At 39.6% G+C, this 21918-nt stretch overlaps 2 protein-coding genes across 3 annotated transcripts in view; one reads left to right on the top strand and one right to left on the bottom strand.

Annotated features, from left to right (window-relative positions):
• crot (carnitine O-octanoyltransferase) lies at positions 1-20516 on the top strand. Its single transcript, XM_017719798.2, has 17 exons — positions 1-212; positions 493-610; positions 5146-5270; positions 5383-5564; positions 7949-8073; positions 9095-9203; positions 9728-9821; positions 10135-10260; positions 13358-13459; positions 13541-13624; positions 13860-13967; positions 14349-14479; positions 14604-14727; positions 15953-16031; positions 16345-16438; positions 17800-17919; positions 18669-20516. The coding sequence occupies exons 2-17, from the start codon at positions 496-498 to the stop codon at positions 18787-18789; spliced, it is 1839 nt and encodes a 612-aa protein (XP_017575287.1). The 5' UTR covers positions 1-212; positions 493-495; the 3' UTR covers positions 18790-20516.
• The window catches only part of abcb4 (ATP-binding cassette, sub-family B (MDR/TAP), member 4), a 29841-nt gene continuing 28211 nt past the window's right edge, over positions 20289-21918 (bottom strand). For both annotated transcript variants that reach the window (XM_017719799.2, XM_017719800.2), the window contains exon 28: positions 20289-21655. In XM_017719799.2, the coding sequence (XP_017575288.2) occupies positions 21452-21655 (204 nt within the window). In that variant the 3' untranslated portion in view covers positions 20289-21451. The remainder of the gene's footprint in view (positions 21656-21918) is intronic.

The following is a 21918-nucleotide window of genomic DNA, read 5'->3' as shown; positions in this document are numbered from 1 at the left end:
TTTACGTTCCGCGCCTGCTTGGCGGGGCTCTGTGGGCTACTGGGGCAAAGAGGACGGGAACAGAGCCCACTGAGTTTACGACTTGAGCTGGATGTTAAGCAACACGATCAACAACAGCTGTAATTCAGTGTTTGCAGCTCACGCCAGTTTTTCCTGCTCTGTAAACACGTGGCGTTCCTCCCAGCTGTTAAGTGAATCTTGAGGATCTTTCGGTAAGTCAGGCTTTGTTTACTGCGCAGTGATCTGTGAGCTTTGGGTCAAGTGCACTGGCTGGCACGCAGCAGCAGTCACGTCCCAGAGACCCGATTTGCCAGCTTTTCGTTCTTTTCCACCTCTTAAGGTGGAACGGGAACATTCGAACCAGAAGCTGGCGAATGTGAAGCCAGGCTTGTTTTTCAGCGGGTGACATGGTTCTACCAGAGACAGTGTAGCTACGTTAGTAAAGTGGGGTACATTTCTAAGGGGTAACACGCTGCTGTCCACTTATTCAAGGCTATGGATAACCAGATGTTCGAGTCCACGGCCGAGCGCACCTTTCAGCACCAGGAGAGCCTGCCTCCTCTACCCGTGCCTTCCCTGGAGGGAACCCTCAGCAAATACTTGGACGCAGGTAAGAGGTCGTCATTCAGTGAAATGGGCAGCGTTTGCAGTCCTGGAGCGAGACGCTGCTCTCAAATTAGGTTAAAGTTCAAGGCTGTGCGCGCTTATGTAAGTCTTATGTGCGCTCATTGGGCAGAAGTTCAAAGCACGAACAGTGAACTTCCACTGGGAGTTTATTAAAGCCTCTTATTGACCAGGGTATGTTTCGGTTTGTCCATCTGAATTTACAAGACCAAATCATAAATGATTCAGTAACTGCATGAAATAAATGCACATTTTTATTTTATTTATTTGTTAGAGAGCTTGAAAAAGAACTCTTGTTATCTCTATTGTTATCTCTATTGTTATCTCTATTATTATCTCTATTGTTATCTCTTATACTTCTTCTTCCACACTTTTCTGCAATTAATCCAGCCCAAACCGCTTAACGTACAGACTCCGTTCAAAGTGCATTTCGAAGGTCTCGGCGCTGTGACTTGTGCTATGTATTTTTGGAGTCGATTGGATTGGTAGTTTTTAATAAAATTAAGTTTAAAAATGAAAAACCTCCCATAAGAATGAATGGCGGAATGTTCAGAACTTCAAATTCTAATTGATACAGATGATGTCACAGCAGGCCACTCAGTCTCACAGACACAGCTGATCACGCAGGGAATCTGCTTTAAAATCCTTCAACTTTCACCTAGAAACTCCATTTCAGTTTTAAATGGTAGAGAAACTTGTCCTTTCTGAAACCTCAAAATATCTCAGCATTTTAGCTTTAGAGTTATGAGCATTTGTTTGGCACAGAAAACTGCCCCATTCACTCCCATGTAAATTTCTCCAAATCAGAATTTGCTTATTTCAAGATTTTAATAATTCTCTAGGGGTCTTATCTCACACCATCTATCCGGTTAAGCGATAAACATTTCCCAAGTTAGGACTGTTTGTTCAGAGGGTGCAAATTGGACTCAAACAAGGCTTCTCCACTAAGAGCTGCATAATAACAGAGTGACAGTTCATTTGAATAACCCCCCCCCAAACACACACATCTCTCCCTCTCACACACACACAAACAGACACACACCTAAGGAGGTATCTTTGTATTATTTTATAAAAATAATTAACACTTTACTGTAGGGTGCTGTTTATAAGGCTACGTGACACCTACATAAGCTGGTCATGACAACTGACATAACCCTATATAAATGTTTATAAATACTTATTCCCATAGGCTAAATTTGCTGTAAAGGTTACGTTTGCCAGTTTCCATCAAAGTTAGCTAAAGTAGCCTTTAAGACAGATGATGCCTGTTGGAATAAGCATTTATAAACAGTTATGTAGGGTTGTGTCAGTTGGCATTGCAAGCTTATGTAGGTGTCCTGTACTCTTATGAACAGCTCCCTACAGTAAAGTGTTACCAAATCATTTTTACAGAGCAGATCACTGATGAGACGCCATCTGTTTAGTTTATAGCCCAGATTTGGGGAAAAATTAATCGACTTTCAGTAGAAAAAAAAGTGAGTTCAGCTTCTTTTATGATGAGTTTAAAATTACATCACTGTCTATTTACAGCCTCATACGACACTCACCTTCTGAATGTAGCTTATGAAATTTAAAAGCTATGAAGAATATGACACAGCATTTCGGAACCACCAGTGGTCTCAAGGAGTTAAAAAGGTTAAAGGGGCACTCTGGACAAAAGTGAAAACTGCAGTTATTGCTTCATCTGTTGTAAACATGCTTACATGCCTTGTGCCACAGTACTCTCTAGAGACAGATTTCTAGGTTTAAAGCCATTTCTGATGTATCTTGAAGGTGGGAGGAGCTTTTAAAAAGCTAATTTGGGGTGAATGCCTGAGAGCGGGCAGTCTGAAGTTTGAAAAGGTTTGAGTTTGTGCAGTTATCCCAGATAGCAAGCATATATCACTGACTTGATAAGGTCAGCCCCCCGCTGAATGTTTGCCACTGTGAGTCCAGAATCCCTCAGACCACCCAGGTTATTGTCCAGAATACAAGCTCTAAGTAGCTTTTAATCTCCTCAAACAGATTTTAAGTGCACAGAGACTTTTATTTCAGAAAATACATTACAAATACAAATAATTGGTTGGGCCACCCAGAAAACACTGAGCTAAACACCAGTGGGCCACCAACTTTGCCATCAGTGGGCCGACAGGAGCGACTGTCCTCGTGCTGTCAGGTTGTGCTAATGCAGTTTGACATTTGCCTGACACAGGAGAAAACCAGGTTGCTAATGTTACCGCTTGAAAGCCGAATATCACAACTGTATTCATTAGCCCTGACATCAGTGGCTATGCTACCAGTCACGATTTCATTACTGGGCTTTGGGTATTGTGTTAAGGGAACACTGATGGATGAAAGGGATTCCTGAAGGGGGAGTTAAGCGCTACAGAATGTAACATGACAAATAATATAGACTCACCAGTATCTCTATTTAGAATGCTACACACATTTTGAGGGCCTCCCTTTGCTCACAAAACAGCCCCAATTCATTGTAGCATGAATTCCACAAAATGTTAGAACCATTCCTTTAAGATTCTGGTCCATGTTGACATGATTGTGGATCCGACGACTGGGAAGGCCACTGAACAACACTAAACTCATAGTCATGTTAATGACACCAGTTTGAGATGACTTTTGCTTTGTAATGTGGTGCATTATCATGCAGGAATGAGGCATTAGAAGATGGTAAATTGTGGCCATGAAGAGATGCACATGATCAGCAACAATACTGTGGCATTCAAGCGATGAATGGAATTAATTGGCCCAAAGTGTACCAAGAAAACATTCCCCACACCATTACACCACCTCCACCAGCCTGGACTGTTCACACAAGGCAGGTTGGGTCCGTGGATTCTCACTGTTGGTGCCAAATTCTGATCGCACCGTCTGTGTGCTTCAGCTGTCCAGTTTTGGTGAGCCTGTGTCCACTGCAGCCTCAGCTTACTGTTTTTGGCTGACAGAACCGGAGCCCGACATAGTCTTTTGCTGTTGTAGCCCATCCACCTCAAGGGTCAACATATTGTGCTTTCAAAGATGCTTCACCACAATTGTACAGAGTGGGTATTTGAGTTACCATAGCCTTTCCGTCAGCTGGGACGAGTCTGGCCATTCTCTGTTGACCTCTCTTATCAATGAGGCTTTTCCGTCTGCAGAAATGTCACGGTCAAGATGACGTTGCTGCTAGTCTTTATCTGCACACACACATTTGGACAATTAGATATTTGCATGCATGAGTTGGTGTAAAGGTGTTCCAGTAAAGTGCTTGGTGAGTGTATGTATTACTAGTTTTAATTCATAATGCTTATTGATTGTTTGTGAAGCACCACATTAGCCTCTCTTTCAGTGCACTCATTTACTTATGGTTATGCATTCAGACACTCACTTATTCTTTAGCTGCCTCATTTATTCATATTCTGAATGGGGGTCACCACCCCTCTAAACTTGAGAACTTTTTAAAACTTTTTTTAATAAAATTACAATCCTAGTAAGAAGTAAGAAAATCCCCCTATAAAATCCCCCTCTCCCTTGTTGTGATGACTGTTTCATGAAGAGTTGGTGTCAAGTTAGCTTCTGAACAAGCGCCAGGACTTCAGATGTGTTCATTCATGTTCATTATTAACTTTTTGTTAAGGCTTGGTTTTTAGCTGTTGCTGATTTCACCTCCTCCTTTGCTTGTTACTTTGAAACACGATTTGGAAAAGTGTTTCTTTGGTTTCAGACTATGTCTTATCTATCTGTCAGTCTTTCTCTCAATAGTAAGAAGAGGCTGATATAAAACTTTAATCATTTGGGGAAAAGTCAGAATCAGAACAGCTTCCACTGTATGAAGAAGGACGGGCCTAAATGACGTCCTGTAGAAGTGTTCTGCTGCCCACAACATGCAACCCAGGTTTATGTCCTTTAAAGGGAAATTCTACTGATTTTTCAAAGCTGTCGGCAGACGTTAAGATGTAAAGTCATTCAAATGGGTTTGATGTGAAATTAATAAATGTTCACAATGGTGGTGATAGGAACCACACATCTGAACAGTTTAATGCCTCTAAAAGCTACAAATATTATATGAAATGGTTACAAATGCGCTGCCTGATGCCAGAGAGATCTGTGAGGTAGGCTCACTGGTTGTTTTGGATAGTAAGTGAAATGTGTATCACTGCTGTCACAACACAGTTTTTGACATAATGATGTGAAAATGCCTGCTGCCCTTTACACTGTGTGTAAATTAAAAATGGATGGACCAAAAGAAACAGCCCAAAATGACTTGGAAAAACGTCTGGTTCCATTGACTTACATTAAAAATAGTTTTTTTTCTTCTCCTGTAAAGTTACTGAGGTTTTGTTCTGACAACAGTGACATATTTGTGTTGTAGACATTGTGACCCCTGGTTCCTATTACCACCAGAAATATGAGCCTGGGTGTTTCTCTAGAATGGCGTGCTTCACATCAAACCACTTTGAATGACACTTGGTTCTATCTCAGTGATGGAATTATGCAGAAAGTTTGAAAAACTTTTACGCTGTGTATCCTTGTTTTTCATTCTTCCAGTCAAGCCTTTTGCTTCAGAGGACGAGTTTCGCAACACTGCAACCATCGTGAAACGTTTCAGGGAGGGCATTGGAAAGCATCTTCATCAGAAACTTCTACAGCGAGCCAAGAACAGGCGCAACTGGGTAACTCCTAATACATCCAGATAAAACTACAGATGAATTGCTTTCTAGTGACTTTGACTCAGACTTGGTGAAAGACCCTGATAGACTGACTATTCTTTGTCTGCTTGTGTAGCTGGAGGACTGGTGGCTAGACACGGCGTATCTGGAGCTTCGCATGCCAACTCAGCTCAATGTCAATTTTGGGGGCCCTGGGCCATACTTGGAGCACTGCTGGCCCCCTTGTGAGGGTACCCAGCTCGAGAGAACCAGCATAATTGTGTGGCAAACACTGCAGTACTGGGACCTTATCCGCACGTGAGCATCACCTTGTCCTGCAGATACAATGGATTTTTCCAGATTATTTAAATATAACTTCTTGTTTTAGTCATTATTAAATGCATTTCCTATGTGGGAGCCTATTGAATACAAAAGGCTTACTTTGGGGTGTTATACAACATTATTTATTTGTCACATTGGTATGGCACAGTTTCATTTTCCAAATTGAGCTGAACTCTGGCCCTCCAGAATAAGAGCATGGTTGCATAAAATACCTTAAGCATTTCTCTTAAGTAGGGGTTTCCCTTACTAAAGGGAATTCATGAAGGGTGTTGCATCTCAGATATTTCCCCTCAGACGTTTCTCTTAGCTAAGGGAAAATGCTGGAGGGTTTACTGAAGTGACAAAGGTTTTGCTGGAGAAAGTTCCACTGTATCCATAGCATCGTTCTCTCATTAACGGAACTTGGGGTTAGTAGCTAAGCTAGCACAGCTAAATACTGAAATTAAGTGACTTTCCTAAATCAGTTTTGATAATCCATTACTCCAGCCAAGAGGAAAAAATGACCTGCTTAGTTTTTCCAACGGCAAAGAGGGTCTTCCACTCTGTGGACGCCCAACACACTGAGGACATAAACATGCAGGATATCTCCCACTTTAGATGAAAATCTCCACTGAATAGCGCAATAAACATTTATAATACCGTGAATGTGAATAAATATATTGATTCATGCTCTACATTTGAATACCTCTTGGCCGTTTTTCATGTCGGTCAATCACTTTCCTGAAAAAGGATGCAGGATTTAGCCAAGTTCAACAACAAAATGTATCAGTCTCTGATAATCAGGTGGAGCAGAGCCGAGTAAAGCTTATCACACAGATTCAAATAAAATCTCTCGTCTAGCAAAGATATCGCTGTCGTTGGAAGAAAACTTGGTGTCTCCATTTTTCAGTTTTTGGTATGATTTGAAAATACCTGTTGCTCCTTATATTATGCTTAAATTTCATGATGAATGGACTAAAAGAAACAACCCAAAATGACTTGGAAAGAATTCTGGTTCCATTGACTTACATTAAAAGTAAAGTAGGTTTTTTCCTTCTCCTGTAAAATGACCATTTTCATGGTGCAAGGTTTTTTTCGACAACAGTGATATATTTACTTACTTTCAGGAATTCCATAAAATTATTTTCATATCGGTATTCACATGAACTAATAATAACAGCAATTAATTCATATCAAAAGCAAACATAGTAAAATAATAATGCTTTAAAATAATCACTCTTATCTAAAACTGCTGATCATTACAAGTTGATAGAGCTGTATAACTAAATGCTACCTTGCCCTATTCAGATGGTACTAATGTAGTCTTCCACTTTGCTGTTGCTCTTGTTAGTCTCCCTCCTATGATCACTGTCTAGTGTAGTCTGCTAAACGGGTCCTGCAGTGCTAAAGTTACTTGTATTACCAATATTGCCACCTCGGTCGTGTGTTTATGCACTTCTGTGATTGAACAAATTCTCAATATGACAGTACCTGGAAATAAGGTTTTGCCTGGTGAGCCTTGGCCAATAAATAATGTGTCATTTAAATACTGTATTTGAACAGAAGGAGTACAACCACAGAATCGCAAAAAGACGACATAATTCACAGCAAGCGACTCCATATTAATGATCATAATTTTGGTCATAGTGTGTGTGACTTTATGACTTAAGAATAACTGAATGTAATGGAACATATTTAGTTTGTATTGATTACCATTTAATTGCTAAAAAAGGCCTTAGGATGGTATAAGCTTGTGATTTTATGTTAAAATCAATAAAGCAGGGATAAAAAAAATACAGAACAAATTTGCTGTAGAAGCATGTGACCTCAGTGTTTTCATAATTATTATTGTTCCATCGCATAGGCCTTATTAAATGTCATTTGCATTTCCCCCATCGGACACAAACGTAAGAATGTACCTTTGTGGCATTATTATTATTGTTATTATTATTATTATTTATCTGTGGCTCTGAATGAACTCAGATCTTGACCACTTAACTCAAAACTGACAGTAAAGTCTCTAAACCTCATAATTATCATATTTGCCACTTTCCATTTAAGGAAATAGTATACAGTCACATCGCAAAAATGCTATAAAGAGCAGATTTGATCATGAAAATTTCTTACATAACTACTTTTGCCTTCCATTCCACAAAATGCCACTGAAGAACAAAACACAGTTTAGACAGCAATGCTTGCCTTGATTTAGATGATGAAATACCTTCATTTTAGATACATCCAAAGCTTTTGCAGAAATAAGGAATGTAATCTAGTCAGTGATGGTCACTTATGCTGCATCTGCTTGTCGTGAAAGCCTGCTGAGTTGTGTTTGTTAGAATATCATACTTTACTGTGCTGTGTGTTTTTGTGTTGTGGATCAGGGAGAAGTTGGCTGTCCATAAAGCAGGAAACATGCCTTTTGACATGCACCAGTTCCGCATGCTCTTCTGTACCTGCAAAGTGCCTGGAATTACCAAGGACAGCATCCTCAACTACTTTAAGACAGGTATGACTCTGGGCCAGATGTAGGTACGGCCACAGGCACAGCGCCCACAGTGCCGCTTGTTACACAAACTATATGTAGCTCTGTTCACTAACTGCTTACTTGTGAACTGCAGGGTTTTAAAGATGCAGTGAAGTAATGAAGCTGTCAACAAGCTGGAGATAAAACAGAAAACTCAAATTCAGGGGTGACATGGCAGTGCTGTCATAGGGTTTCAGTCACGTGATTTTTCTGTTGTGGCCGCTATATTTGGGACCGAATTTCTGGCTTTGCTGCTCTGCACAAACATAACTAGAGGTGAAAGATTTTCTCCTTACTTTGGAAGAGAGAAATTGTTACCTTAACAAAGTCTAGAAAATCAGCTGTGATCCTTAAACAGTTTCCCCCTGAACTCCTGGTCCCACTTAAACTGGCAGAAAAGCTACCAAATTAGTGTTTTCCTGACATATTTATATCATAGGAGGGAAACGACATCAGCTTATTAACACAGATGTGATCAATGCAGGCCTTTAGAGAACTTTAGCTAATGTTATCAGGTAAACAGCCGTCCCCCTAACGGAGCTGCAGACCCCCGCTATAACTTTACTCTCTGTTTCTGGAGATTTAAATGAGGTTTGAATGGAGAAACATAGACGTTAAGTATCAGACTGAATGTCGTGGCTCGGAAAACGACGTCGTGTTTCGACAGACGTGGTTCTGTAAGTTTGTTAGTGCAGTTAGTTCAGAGTTCAGCTCCAGTCCTGAAACCCCTGCACTGCATAACTGTGGTTTCCTGGTTAAAATACCTGATATTATTAGCTATTTAATTCCTTCTTGAGCTGAACGAGGTGTGAACAGCAGAGAAACACTAAACTACACAGTGCAGCGGCTCCAAGCCTGGAGTGAAAACACTGAATTAAAGATCTGTGTGTCTCTCGTCTCTCGGCTTCTGTCATATCTCGCAGGTGAATCGTTCACAAAGCACAGCAAATTAAAGGCATCGCGCAGCGCTGTCACTCCCTGATGTGTGTTCTTTGTGTTGTAGAGAGTGAGGGTCCTTGTCCCTCTCATGTTGTGGTGATGTGTCGCGGGAGGATCTTTTCCTTTGATGTTCTCTGCGATGGACACATCCTCACTCCTCCTGAATTACTGAGGTAATGCTTCTGTCCTAAATACAGCATCTCAGTGATAGCTGTTCTTTACTGTTACAAAAGGTGAATAAAATAATAACAATAACAATAACTCCTCCTAAAAAAAGAAACGCACTGCAGTTTAAAGCTTTAAAATCATGTGTTAGATTGAGTTCATCTGTAAAGGGATTATCTATTATTTAAGATTTAATCACCACTTTTCGAATACAAGGATAATTTTATTACTTCATTTTATTACTTCAGTTTTATTACTTTATTACTTCTATACTAGAATCATTTACAGCTCTGGTCATCATTCTGGATTGAATCGTCGATGCATAAAATGCATAAATGAATACATTTTGTATATTTATCTGCAACCAGATTGGTTTTATATTATTGAAAGCATTGATTTCAAACTCTGAGCACTGTAGTGTGTAGTTTATCAAGAAGTTAAATTTGTATAATTTTCCGTTTTGCCCAAATGTAGCTGATCAGCCAAGAAGTATTTAATGCGTTTGTTGATCGTCTTTGGTGTGACATTTTAGGCAGCTCACCTACATTAAAGAGAGCTGCGTCGGAGAGCCAGATGGGGATGGAGTGGGTGCCCTGACCAGTGAGGAGAGGACCCGCTGGGCTAAGGTCCTAGAGCTCCATAATAATGAAATCATAACTGAAGTTTGCTCAGTCAGTCATGATAAAGCAGTCATTATCAAGCTTGAATTGAGTGGTGCTTGAAATTTCATCTGTCTCTCTCTCTCTCTCTGTCTCTCTCTCCCTGTCTCTCTCTCCCTGTCTCTCTCTCCCTGTCTCTCTCTCTGTCTCTCTCTGTCTCTCTCTGTCTCTCTCTGTCTCTCTCTGTCTCTCTCTCGCTGTCTCTCTCGCTGTCTCTCTCGCTGTCTCTCTCCCTGTCTCTCTCTCTCTGTACCCCCCCCCCCCCAATGTGATACTATAGACCCGGCAGCATCTAATCTCCATTGATCCTGTGAATGAGACCATACTGGAGACCATTCAAAGCTCACTGTTTGTTATTGCACTGGATGATGCCAAACCATATTCCACCCCGGATGACTACACAGCGGTAATGCATACATATGCACCATTCATCTTGACTAGGGCTGCAAAGATTGGGTGATGATGCAATTTACTTAAAAAAGTTCAATTTCAATTTCAATTCTATAGAGGTCTATCACGTTGAATTCCATTAATACCATTAAATTCCATTAAACTTACATAATTCAGTCATTGAGATGGAAATGAAATAATTTGGAGCGATTTGATGTGAAAATGGTGCGTAGTAGAGACATTTAGATTTCTTTACAGTGCTGATGATGCGAACCAGCGCTCATGATGTCTGCAACACAAACATAGCCATTTTATCTCAAATGATCATTGAACCTATTTGTGTGCTTTGAGTTTATATTCGTAATGTTGAGCTCCCGAGAGGTGCAACTGTCTCAGCGTTGACCTTATCATCAGGAGGTCACATGTTCGATCCCTGGTGATGCTCCAGCCATCCGTGGCTTTCTCTGGGTGGGTAGGATGGCTTTCCATCACTCGGAGCGATGCTAGTCAGTGCAGGCGTCTGTTAGCTGACATAACACATCTGGTGGATGTTTGTTGCATATCAGGCCTTTGGTTGTGTAAGTTTGATTGTTGGTTACACTTAAACAGACTTTTTGGTGATCTTTTTTTTTTATATATATATTTGCTGCTTTTCAATTGTATGTTGGGCTTGTTTGGTGTGTCAGGTGGAGAGTCACAAACGTTCAAACAAACATGCTTTGATAGTAGCTAAAAAGTAGCTACTACTTTTTCTGAAAAAGTAGCTAAATTGTAGCTAAATACAAATTTTTCAGTAGCTGTCCCAACCCTGCATAAAGAAAAACAACGAAAAACCACAAATGCCTGCCCCTGGTCTTTGACCCCTTTAGATGGCACCGCATTAAAAACTGCATGGGCTTGTACTGCTGTAGCGCAGTGCAATTCATATTGTTTCTGTCGGAAGAAAACCTTGTATCTCCATATCTGTTACTCTTTACATTGTTTGTAAATTTTATGATGAATGGCCTTAAAGAAATGACCCAAAATGACATGGGAAAAATTCTGGTTCCATTGACTTACATTGAAAGTGAAGTAAGTTTTTTCCTTCTCCTGTAAAGTTACTATTTTTGGAGATACAAGGTTTTCTTCCGACAGCAGCGATACGTTAAAAGCAGAGCTCAAGCTAAAGGACTGATGCACAGTAGAAACATGTCTTGTGTCTGACGCGTCAACCTTAGAGATTGTTTATGGAAAATGTGGGCGTTGTGTTCTCCGGGCCAAAGAAGAAAAGGACTGTCCAGATTTTTGGGAGTGGTATGAGGGACCTCAGGCACCACTGAACACGCTTTGGAGCAACTTGTGTTGCCTTTTAGATGCTGTCTTTTTCAGGGACATACATTTTTTTTTCTGCATGCCAACACCAAATCACATTCTGCGTGTTTTATAATATAACATGGCGCTGTAAGTCAAATCAAGACAGCTTTATCGTCAATACTACAATATGTACAGGACATGCAGTGTACTGAAACTTTCAGACCCCATGGTGTAACAATAACATTAAATAGACGGTAAACAGGAAAAGTGTGAATTTAAATAGACACAAAAAAACACTAATCGTAAAAATAAACATTAATTGTAGAAAAATAGAATAATAAAAAATTATATAAATATAAGAAGGTCCTGAAATGAACACTAAAGTGACATGAGGCACATACAGAGACTGCGAGTGCTAGACTGGCCTGTCTGCAATGCAAAACTGTCTCCCGTTAGAAAAGTGTGTCTTATTAAGCTCAGAATACAACAACAAAGGCTGCACAGCTGCAGACTTGAATTAATAATTGATGAATTTGCAAGAAATTAGACTTTCAAAACTGGATCAGTTTGTGTCTTCAAATAGGTGTGGTTAAAAGGAAAGCTGATGCAACTCAGTGGTAAACATTTTCCTGCCCAGCATTTTTTGGATTGTGTTATAGGAGTCAAATTTGGAGTTAGCTTGTATTTACAAAAAACATAAAATATGTTATTGTACTGTTTTTTAATTTAACACAGGTAAAAGCAAATTTATCATTGCTTTCCTTTTATTGCTTTTTTTTATTAGCATTTCACACACTGTACCAACTTTTTGGAATTTGGTTTGTACCCCTCTGCCATAATTCATTCATATATAATGTTAGCCTAAATGCTTATGACATAATTGTGGTAAAACAATGTTTCAACCATCTAACAACATAATCAGAATCACTTAATGCAATAACTTTCTGTAAGGAAGCTTTTAGTGGCGTTGAACAATTCTAACTTGGTAATTTTATCTAGAACAGCATTTCACACCAAACTGCTCTGGACTGGACTTTGTTTACATCTAATGCATTTTATTATGAAGAAGTTTTAAAAAAATCTTTGGATTTTCTCCTTTCATATGATGATCACAGCCCTTCTGACAAACTGCAGTACACTACAGGAAGTGTAGGGGGTGCTATAGACTCTTTTTTTTTTTTTTTTAGTACAATGTGCTGTGTGAACGATTCACCTGCAAGACACGACAGAAGCTGAGAGACGAGAGACACAGACCTTTAATTCAGTGTTTCAGACTCCAGGTTTGGAGCCGCTACACTGTAGTTTAGAGTTTCTCTGCTGTTCACACCTCGTTCAGCTCAAGAAGGGATGAATTAGCTCATAATATCAGGTATTTTAACCAGGAAACCACAGTTATGCAGTGCAGGGGTTTCAGGACTGGAGCTGAACTCTGAACTAACTGCACTAACAAACATACAGAACCACGTCTGTCGAAACACGACGTCGTTTTCCGAGCCACGACATTCAGTCTGATATTTAACGTCTAGCGTCTATGTTTCTCCATTCAAACCTCATTTAAATCTCCAGAAACAGAGAGTAAAGTTATAGTGGGGGTCTGCAGCTCCATTAGGGGATGACTGTTTACCTCTCGGCTGTTAACGTTAGCTAAAGTTCTCTAAAGGCCTGCATTGTATACTATACTGTATAAGAATCACAGATTTTATCGACTTGCCAAGGAAACGGCACTGCAGAGAAAAACTGGAAATGCTGAAACATACTTGCATCCATAATGGCACTTATTAGGCCAGTGATAGATTTTTTTTCCCTCTGTCTCTCTGTAGATGACCCTCCTGTCTCTCACAGGTGATCCTACAACTCGCTGGGGAGATAAATCCTACAACAACATCAGCTTTGCTGATGGAACCTTTGGCTCAACCTGTGATGTAAACACAGCACATTCATCATTGTTATTATCATCATCTGTTGAATCACATGTCTAATAAACGTATATGTATCTGTTACAGCATACACCGTATGACGCTATGGTCTTGGTATCTCTCTGTTATTATATTGACCAAAAACTGAAGGCCGTCGCAGGAAAATGGAAGGTAAGAAATGACAAGGTTGGGGGGTGGGGGTTTTGCTGGTCCTCACTGAAAGGTTGCCTTTTGGATACTGAGGTTAAGACTAGAGTTAGGCTTAGGTTTAAGCAAACTGTTACTAGGCTACAGTAATACAAATACTGTATCAGCGGATGTCCTCACAATGTAAGCGAGACATGTGGGTGTGTGTAAATGTGTGTATGTGAATGCATGTGTGTTAATATTATTGTGTTTCCTGTAGGGTTCAGAGGTGGTGCGTGACATGCCTGTGCCAGAGGAGCTGGTGTTCACTGTGGATGATAGAGTCAAGAGAGACATTGCACTCGCTAAAGAGCAGTACAGAAAAAGTGTACGTTTTAACACACACAGGAAAAAACTGCCACTGTAATAGAGCATTTTCACAGTTCTAGATTCAGTGTGGCGTAAGTTGTCATAGTAGAGAAACTGGACAGCAACAGCGGTTTACAAATGTTAATGGAGAGGATATTTTTACTCATTAAGGAATTTACCTTATTATTTATCTGATTTTTTCTGCAAAATGAGTGGAGTTTGTGAGGAATATAGGGAAAATTCTTGCTTTCGTTTCAAATTTCTTTGACTGTCTAGGTAAGAGTTTACACTACTTGAATGGGCAGAGTGCTGTATGCTGTTTTCATTACATCACAGAAAAAATTTTTGCAGCAGTAAAACAGTTGTTTGAATTTATTTAAAAAGACGTTTTCATTTCCAGTGTCAGGACCTGCAGGTTGCCTGCTATGCCTTCACCTCCTTTGGGAAAGTAGCAATCAAGAAGAGGAAACTTCACCCAGACACGTTTGTGCAGCTGGCTATGCAGTTAACCTACTACAGGCAGCATGGAAAGTGAGAGACAGTCTACTGCTAGGCTGCCGTACAGAATTCATGACGAGGAGGTTCTTAGAGGGCAGTAATGGCAGTACTTCAGTTGAAATTGTGTCTTTCTGTTTTCTTTTCATCTCCCACTCAGGCCGGGTAGCTGCTACGAGACGGCGACCACGCGCAGGTTCTATCACGGTCGCACAGAGACCATGAGGCCGTGCACGGTGGAAGCTCAGCAGTGGTGCAAAATCATGCTTAACCCTGCAGCAAGTGTAAGCACTTTGTAGCAACACTGATATGTCTACACCGAACGGTTCTAGCCCATGGGTATAACCCAAATGCTAAGAAGAGCCACTTTATCCTTTCAAAAAAAAAAAAAAAATCAAACCACCTTGGGAGCCACATTTTATGTCCATTGTTCCATCTCTTTAAATTGGTATGTGATTGGTTCCTAGGCGCTTTGAAATTGTATGAATCTTTTTGAATCACTCTGTATTAACAACATTAGATTCGTAATTCTAGTGCAAAACTAAAGAAGCAAACATCTTGTGTGAGATACTACATTTAGAGGTAAAAAAAAATAGTGTGAATTTATTTCTTTTATCATTTTTGCTAAATCAGGGGCCAGCTCTTCTACTGCCCTGTCGTGGCTCCATAGCAGAATTAGATTTTTTTGGATTAAAATAAAATCCTCTTTTGCAGTAAAATAAAGCTCTGCTGATCGTTCAACACAGTTTTACCAATAAATGGTCTTAAACACTGGAGTTAATGTAGAACTGCTAGTCCACCCTTTAACCCTGAAGATTGAAGCACAGACTGCTGGTCACCATAGCAATGCAGATAACAATCTCACCTAGCTAGTAGCCAAAGAAAAGACAAAGAGAGAGATTTAAGATGAACACTGATAACTCTGAGACAAATTGAGTTATTTGCATTTATAATCACTCCAGTTGGTTTCCTGATGCATTTAATCTGCAACCAGAAACTGACAAACACTAAAAAGTCACAAAGCTGAAATCAGCTTTTTCAATTTTCTCGTTCCACCTTAAATGGTGTGGCAGTTTCATTCTGGCAACTGAGGCACCATTTAAGGTGGAACGGGAAAATCTGAACAAGAAGGTGGCGAATGAGAAGCTGATTTCAGCCTCGTAAAAAGCCGAACATTGAGAGACATTTCACAAGAAATTGTTCCACTTTTAAGGAAAGGTTTCCTGTCGGAGAAGCAAGAAGAAAAGCAGCTATAGCTGAGCTGATAGAGCAAAGTTTTTGTTTATAATATTGTATTATATTTTTTAACCTATACTAGTGCATTAACACATACTGAGACATATTCACAGCAAAGATGGTAAAATGGACATAAAATGTCGTGGCTCCCAAGGTTGACATTTGTTGAAAGGACAAAATATCTCTTCTTAATATTCGGGTTGCCGACTTCTGTGCTAAACGATTGCCTTAAAACTCATGTCCAGTGGTTTTAATGCTAGCTTTAATCAATAGGTTGAAGAGAAGAGACGCGCCCTTCTTGCTGCCTTCAGCAAACACAACAAATTGATGGATGAGGCACAGAAAGGAAAAGGTTTGTGATGCTTCTGATGTAGTTTTCTGCTAGTTTGTCATTTATTGTAGTGAGAACCTGAAAGCACTGGTATCTCTGGTGACCCCAACACTAGTCAAGATCCTACATTCCCAAAATCCTACATTCTTCTTGGGATTAGTCATATTTTAGTTAAATGTATTATACTAAGCCTCCAACATTGTGGGATTAGTCAAATATGGTCCTCTGCATTGTGCAAAAAACTTGCATTGTGAGTTAGAGGGTCAACATGCTTTCTAGACCATCTTATGGATTATGTGCTGCATGTTTTTTCTTTCTCTGTTTAATTGCTCAGGCTTTGATAGACACCTCTTGGGCCTGTACCTGATTGCCAAGGAAGAGGGACTTCCTGTGCCTGAGCTTTACTCCGATCCTCTCTACGCTAAGAGGTTTGCCTAAGCAAAGCAATTTCTTATTCTGATATGATCATTAATATTGAACGGATAGGGCACTGTAATGCTGCTTAGGTTGCGCTGGAATAGAACTGCTGTTAATGATCATGAATCATGTCACTTTCAATGCTCTCTAAAACCTGTTATTAGTCTAATAGTTAAAGGACCCATGTAAAACCAAACTTTCCTTACTTTTTAATGCAATAAGAGTTTGATGTAGTTTTTAAGACATACTATTCACACCCCAGTCCATATGTGGAAACTGACCCATTAGAACAGTTAGTTTTACATTAATTGTTTTGTGAATGAAAACCAATGCATTTTGAGGCAGTCGTGGGCTGGAGATTAGAGAACTGGCCCTGTGACCGGAAGGTTGCCGGTTCAATCCCCAGTGTCGACAATCCGTGACTGAAGTGTCCTTGAGCAAGACACCTAACCCCCAATTGCTCCCTGGGCGCCGTGGATAGGGCTGCCCACCGCTCCGGGCAAGTGTGGTCACTGCCCCCTAGTGTGTATGTGGTGTTTCACTACACAGATGGGTTAAATGTGGAGGTGGAATTTCCCATTTGTGGGATAAAAAATATTTGACTTAACTAATTTTAATATATCTACCTATTTAACCTAGAGCAGTTTAGCTCCACCCTTTCACAATGAAGTTATGAAGTGTTACAAACAATGGCCTAAACATGAATTCGGACATGTTGTTCGTACACAAACCATCACAACTGTCTGCTACTAGCGACATACTTTATGGAGTTATGACGTAACTGAAGTTTAAGGAAAGGCCACGCTTAAACCCCCCACCCTTCTCAATTCCAGCTTCCTATAAATACCAGTCCTTCACTCCTCCTACTTGTGCCAAAATATCGCACCCCACCTCCTCCCCTTTCCCTCCAACTTGTCCATGCCTGCACTTTATCTTGAATAAATCTCTTATCTCTAATTAAGGTGGAGGTCTAATTAAGGTCAGCCTTCTCGTAACCCACAGAAGCCGTACTGAACTCTAGCCCAAAATTCCTCAGAGTTCCCCTCCTCTCATTATCTCATTTACCAAGGTGTGGTCTGCATTCACAAATTGTTCATTAATGTCACCATATTGGCCTTTGTAGTACTGGTGTCACAGAAGGTTGCAATATGAAAATAACCCCCCTAACCAACCACAATATACAGTATATTTTTTATTCATTTATTTCTTTATTTTCAATGCAGGCTGATTTAGAGCCATGTCACATTATTGATTCACCAGTGCTTGAATTTATTGTGCAACATATCACATAATATAGCAATGTAAGTGCAATAGTAGTATTTATTCCTAATGGCTGTGTGTTTTTTCCTTTCCTCCTTTTGTCTTTGAGCAGTGGAGGAGGAGGAAACTTTGTCATTTCTTCTAGCCTTGTGGGCTACACGACTATTCTGGGAGCTGTTGCTCCAATGGTGCACCACGGCTATGGATTCTTCTATCGTATCCGTGACGACAGGTGGGATCAGTAGTGTATTTGCATATCGCTGCTGTCGGAAGAAAAACCTCGTATCTAATTTTTTTACTTTTTTCTTCAGTTTTTGACATAATTTGAAATTTTTTGTTGTCCTTTACATTGTGTGTGAATTTCATGGTGAACGGACTAACAGAAATGGCCCAAAATGTCTTGGAGAAACCTCTGGTTCCACTGACTTAAATTAAAAGTCAAGTAGGTTTTTTCCTTCTCCTGCAAAATCACCATTCTGAAGATGCAAGGTTTTGTTCTGACAACAGCGATATCTTTTTGACATAAACCACCAATCAGAAAAGTTCACAGATGATTGATTTCTTCTTTTCCTTTTAAATATTTTTTTTTCTTTTGCACAAGTAAGTGAGTAAATAAAACAGCTTCCGATATAAAACACTGCTTCAAATTTATCAAAGTGTCTTCTTTGGGATGCAGAGCGAGTTGTGCTTATTTAATGACTGAAGGTGGTAGTTCAATATGCTGTCTATGTTTCAGACACTTACTGTAGATGAGTGTGCACCTCACAATAAGGGGGGAAAAATATGTCAGGTGTTCTTTCAATATGAATTATTGTAAATGACAAAGAAAACATGCTTTAAAAAATGTGTATCTTTCAAGTACAGGTAGACATTGTTACACAATTTAGGATGGTCATGTAACTGAAGAAGTTTAGTTTATTTTACATTTATTAATAGAATGTGATTGTGACTTGACTGTTTTGCTTTGCTGCCAAATTTCAGGATTGTTGTTGCCTGTACGGCTTGGAAATCCTGCCCAGAGACAAACGCCGAGACGTTCTTCCACAACCTGTGTGCCTCTTTCCATGACATAATGCAGGTCACCACCCTGTCCCAGCTGTAGAGTAAAGCGTTCTGGGAAATTGAGTTTCCACAAGTTCATCAAGTTTAATCAGTAATCCTTCAGTGCCTTTACTTCCAGTTGCACTAATACCGTCTACATTCAGGTTATCCTCTGTGGAGTAATGATGAATTTGTGAATAATTAGCAAAAAAAAAATCTGTTGTAATCTTTTCCTTTGCTGCTTCTAGTCATTAATACTAGACTCATAGACTCATCAGTAGCATTACTGCTTCTTCATTTGTCATGAATTGGAACAACTACTAACAGGTAGTCCTGTGATAATGTGAACAGATTAGATTCATTTGTCTTCAGATAAAACGGTGGATCTGCGAAGTGGGCAGTTTTGACACCAAGTTGTCCCTAAATGGAGGTAATACATTATATACGGAAAGTCAGTCTGACCAAGACTGGTTAGTTCTGTGTTCAACCAAAATTGTCCAAGCTTTTCAAAACAGAATCATTTGTTGAGTGATTCATTCTTTCATAAATAAGCTTGTATTTGGATTGTGGAAGGCTTTTTTTTTTGGGGGGGGGTTGAATTTCTCTAGAGTTAGCTGGAGACTTAATGTTGTTGTAAAATACATAATAATACATAATATAACTTGACGTATGTTGTTTTATAATAATAGACGTGATGAATGAACAGGAACCGTTTAGTGTCGGCTTTTGATGCACCTGTTCCTCTCAGTTCTCTGATAAAACCTGTTCCTCTTTGTTTAAACAAGTGAGATTGTGGTGAACTGGGTTTGAAGCTTCACTTAAGCTGTCCAGTGTGTGCTCGAGTGTCTCAATTGCCTTACTGTTTTGGATCATTTATCTGTTTGAAAACAAACCCAGGGTAGCTAACTGTGGCTATCTAGATGTTGGTTTGTTGTAGTGTGTTTAAAAAACCAAATGCACAGTAAATGCAACAAATTCTTTGAGTGTTTTCATAGAAAGAAGCATAAACTCTTAATCATGCACAAATCAATGCAAACCAACAGGAATTATGCAGCCTGTATATTTCAGTTATAAAATGTTTCCTTGTCTGTTGTTTTAATTTTACAATGTTGCAACTAACTTTGTGATTGTTCTTTAGGATTTGGATAGGATGAATACAGCTCTTTCACAGCTCTTTGAATACCGAGTGTTCTCCAAATTTGATTTAGAAATCTGTACAGAAAGTTGATTCAAAGAAATGTTGTAACAGTGATTATTGTTTAACAAAAGTGTGATCTACCTGAAACCTCTACGGCTGTTTAAGCTTCACTGGATTTACCGTAATTGTTGCTGATTTATACATCAGACCGATTAATTACTTAAAATGGGTCTTGAATGGACGTTGATGCTTCCGATATTAATCTGCTTCAGTGATGATTTTTCCATATGCAGTCATTCCCTTTAGATTTTCGGAGCAGTACGCCAGCAGCTTACTTCCACATTATTTTGTATTGACTTGTTTAAAAAAGCTGATTGCTGAATAGTTGAAAAGCAAAAGTTCCAGCCTTTTTTTGGGCAACAAAGCATTTACGTTAAAAAATCCGATTGGTCAAGAGCTCATGGACATTGTAGCTTTGAGAATTCTGAGGTGTGTAATCACAACACTGTAATAAATAAAATTAGAACCTTTAATGCCTTCCAGTATGAATTTACTTCCAAAACACTGCAACTTTGCATGTAATGTCTGTACATATGTAGTAAACCTACGTAACATTTACAATGCAATAAAACTGGAAAAAATGGAAAAAATATTTGTATTCTTTCATCTGACTCGAGTCCGCAGTCTGTCACGTTAACAAAATGCATACTCAGTTTGGCAAATGAAAGTGAAAAGGAGTTTATTTCACAAACGTAGATATCCAGTGCAAAAATATCTGTGCTCCTGTAGAACAGTGCTGCACAGACGGTAAAGCAATTCAATGCCCTCTGTTAGTTTTATAAATTGCCAAAGCATTATTTAGAGGTATTTCTGATTTACAAAGAATGAAGCGTGTTTTTTCCTGACTTTTTTTTCCTTTTCTTATAGTGCAATAACAGTGTCTGCCTCTTTAATTTAAAAGGTTTCTATGAGGCAAAATCTATGAGTGACTATCCATTTTTACATCCAAAAATTACACAATATAAAAGATGATGCTGCTAATTATTGCCATAATTTTCTCTTTGGTTTGCTATTGTATGTATATGACAGCATGCGAAGACCCCATACCTTCTAATAACATAGGCATGAACGTGCTCTTTAAACTATTGCTGTAAGAAGTGCTGCTTTGTGTATGACTAACTATTAGGAGATTATCCTGCCTCGGTGAACTATACTTACAGTACAGAACCAGAGAGAATTCTGAGGCATCACACTCAGTCTCAGAAGTAATGCATCTTTGGTCTTAGTTCGATCGCAAGCAGCGTCTTCCAATGTTTATATAGCCACTTATTCAAAATGTGCATGTTTTTTCCCCCCCAACACCGTTATCCAGTCTGGCCTTTTGACGTCGATGCCATGGTGTTCAGGTCAACCACAAAGATTTTCTGTCTTATGACAGGTATAAATGCAAAGGCCTTTCTAAATGGAATGACTTCCTAGCTCTTTACAGTAGAAATTCTATTCAAAACGGCTTCGTCCAAAAATGAGCCCTGGCTCTCCCTCATCCTCTACCTGTGTGCGAGTTCTGGCGCGGCTCCCGGCCGCCCTATCTCCCATGACCCATCTGTGAATTGACCAGGGCGTAGTATGCCCCCTGCTGGTTGAGGAGCTGATGGTGCGTGCCCTGTTCCACCACCACGCCATTCTGAAACACAGCGATGATGTCAGCGTTCTGGATGGTAGACAGCCGGTGAGCCACAACAATACAGGTACGACCTTCACGAGCCTTATCCAGCGCCTCCTGCACTATCTACACACAGACAGACAAGAAAAAGAGATGACCAAGAATGACACTCATTTCTATATGCTGTATGCTGAAATTCACAACTTTATCCTTGTGTTTTCACCCTCCATGTCAAAATGCTTCTTTCTGTTGTTGATCTGAGCAGTTTTGCTCTATTAAAACTTAAACTATTAATTAGATACTTAATCATGTGGCTTTTGCTGTGTCCTGTGTAATTAGTCTTCAATTAGTCCCCCCCCCTATTAATTAGATACTATTAATTAGATACT

The sequence above is a fragment of the Pygocentrus nattereri genome, chromosome 24 (assembly GCF_015220715.1).
Source record: "Pygocentrus nattereri isolate fPygNat1 chromosome 24, fPygNat1.pri, whole genome shotgun sequence".
Lineage (NCBI taxonomy): Eukaryota > Metazoa > Chordata > Actinopteri > Characiformes > Serrasalmidae > Pygocentrus > Pygocentrus nattereri.
The sequence above is the reverse complement of the archived record's forward strand: the minus strand, read 5'-3'. Positions and strand labels throughout refer to the sequence as shown.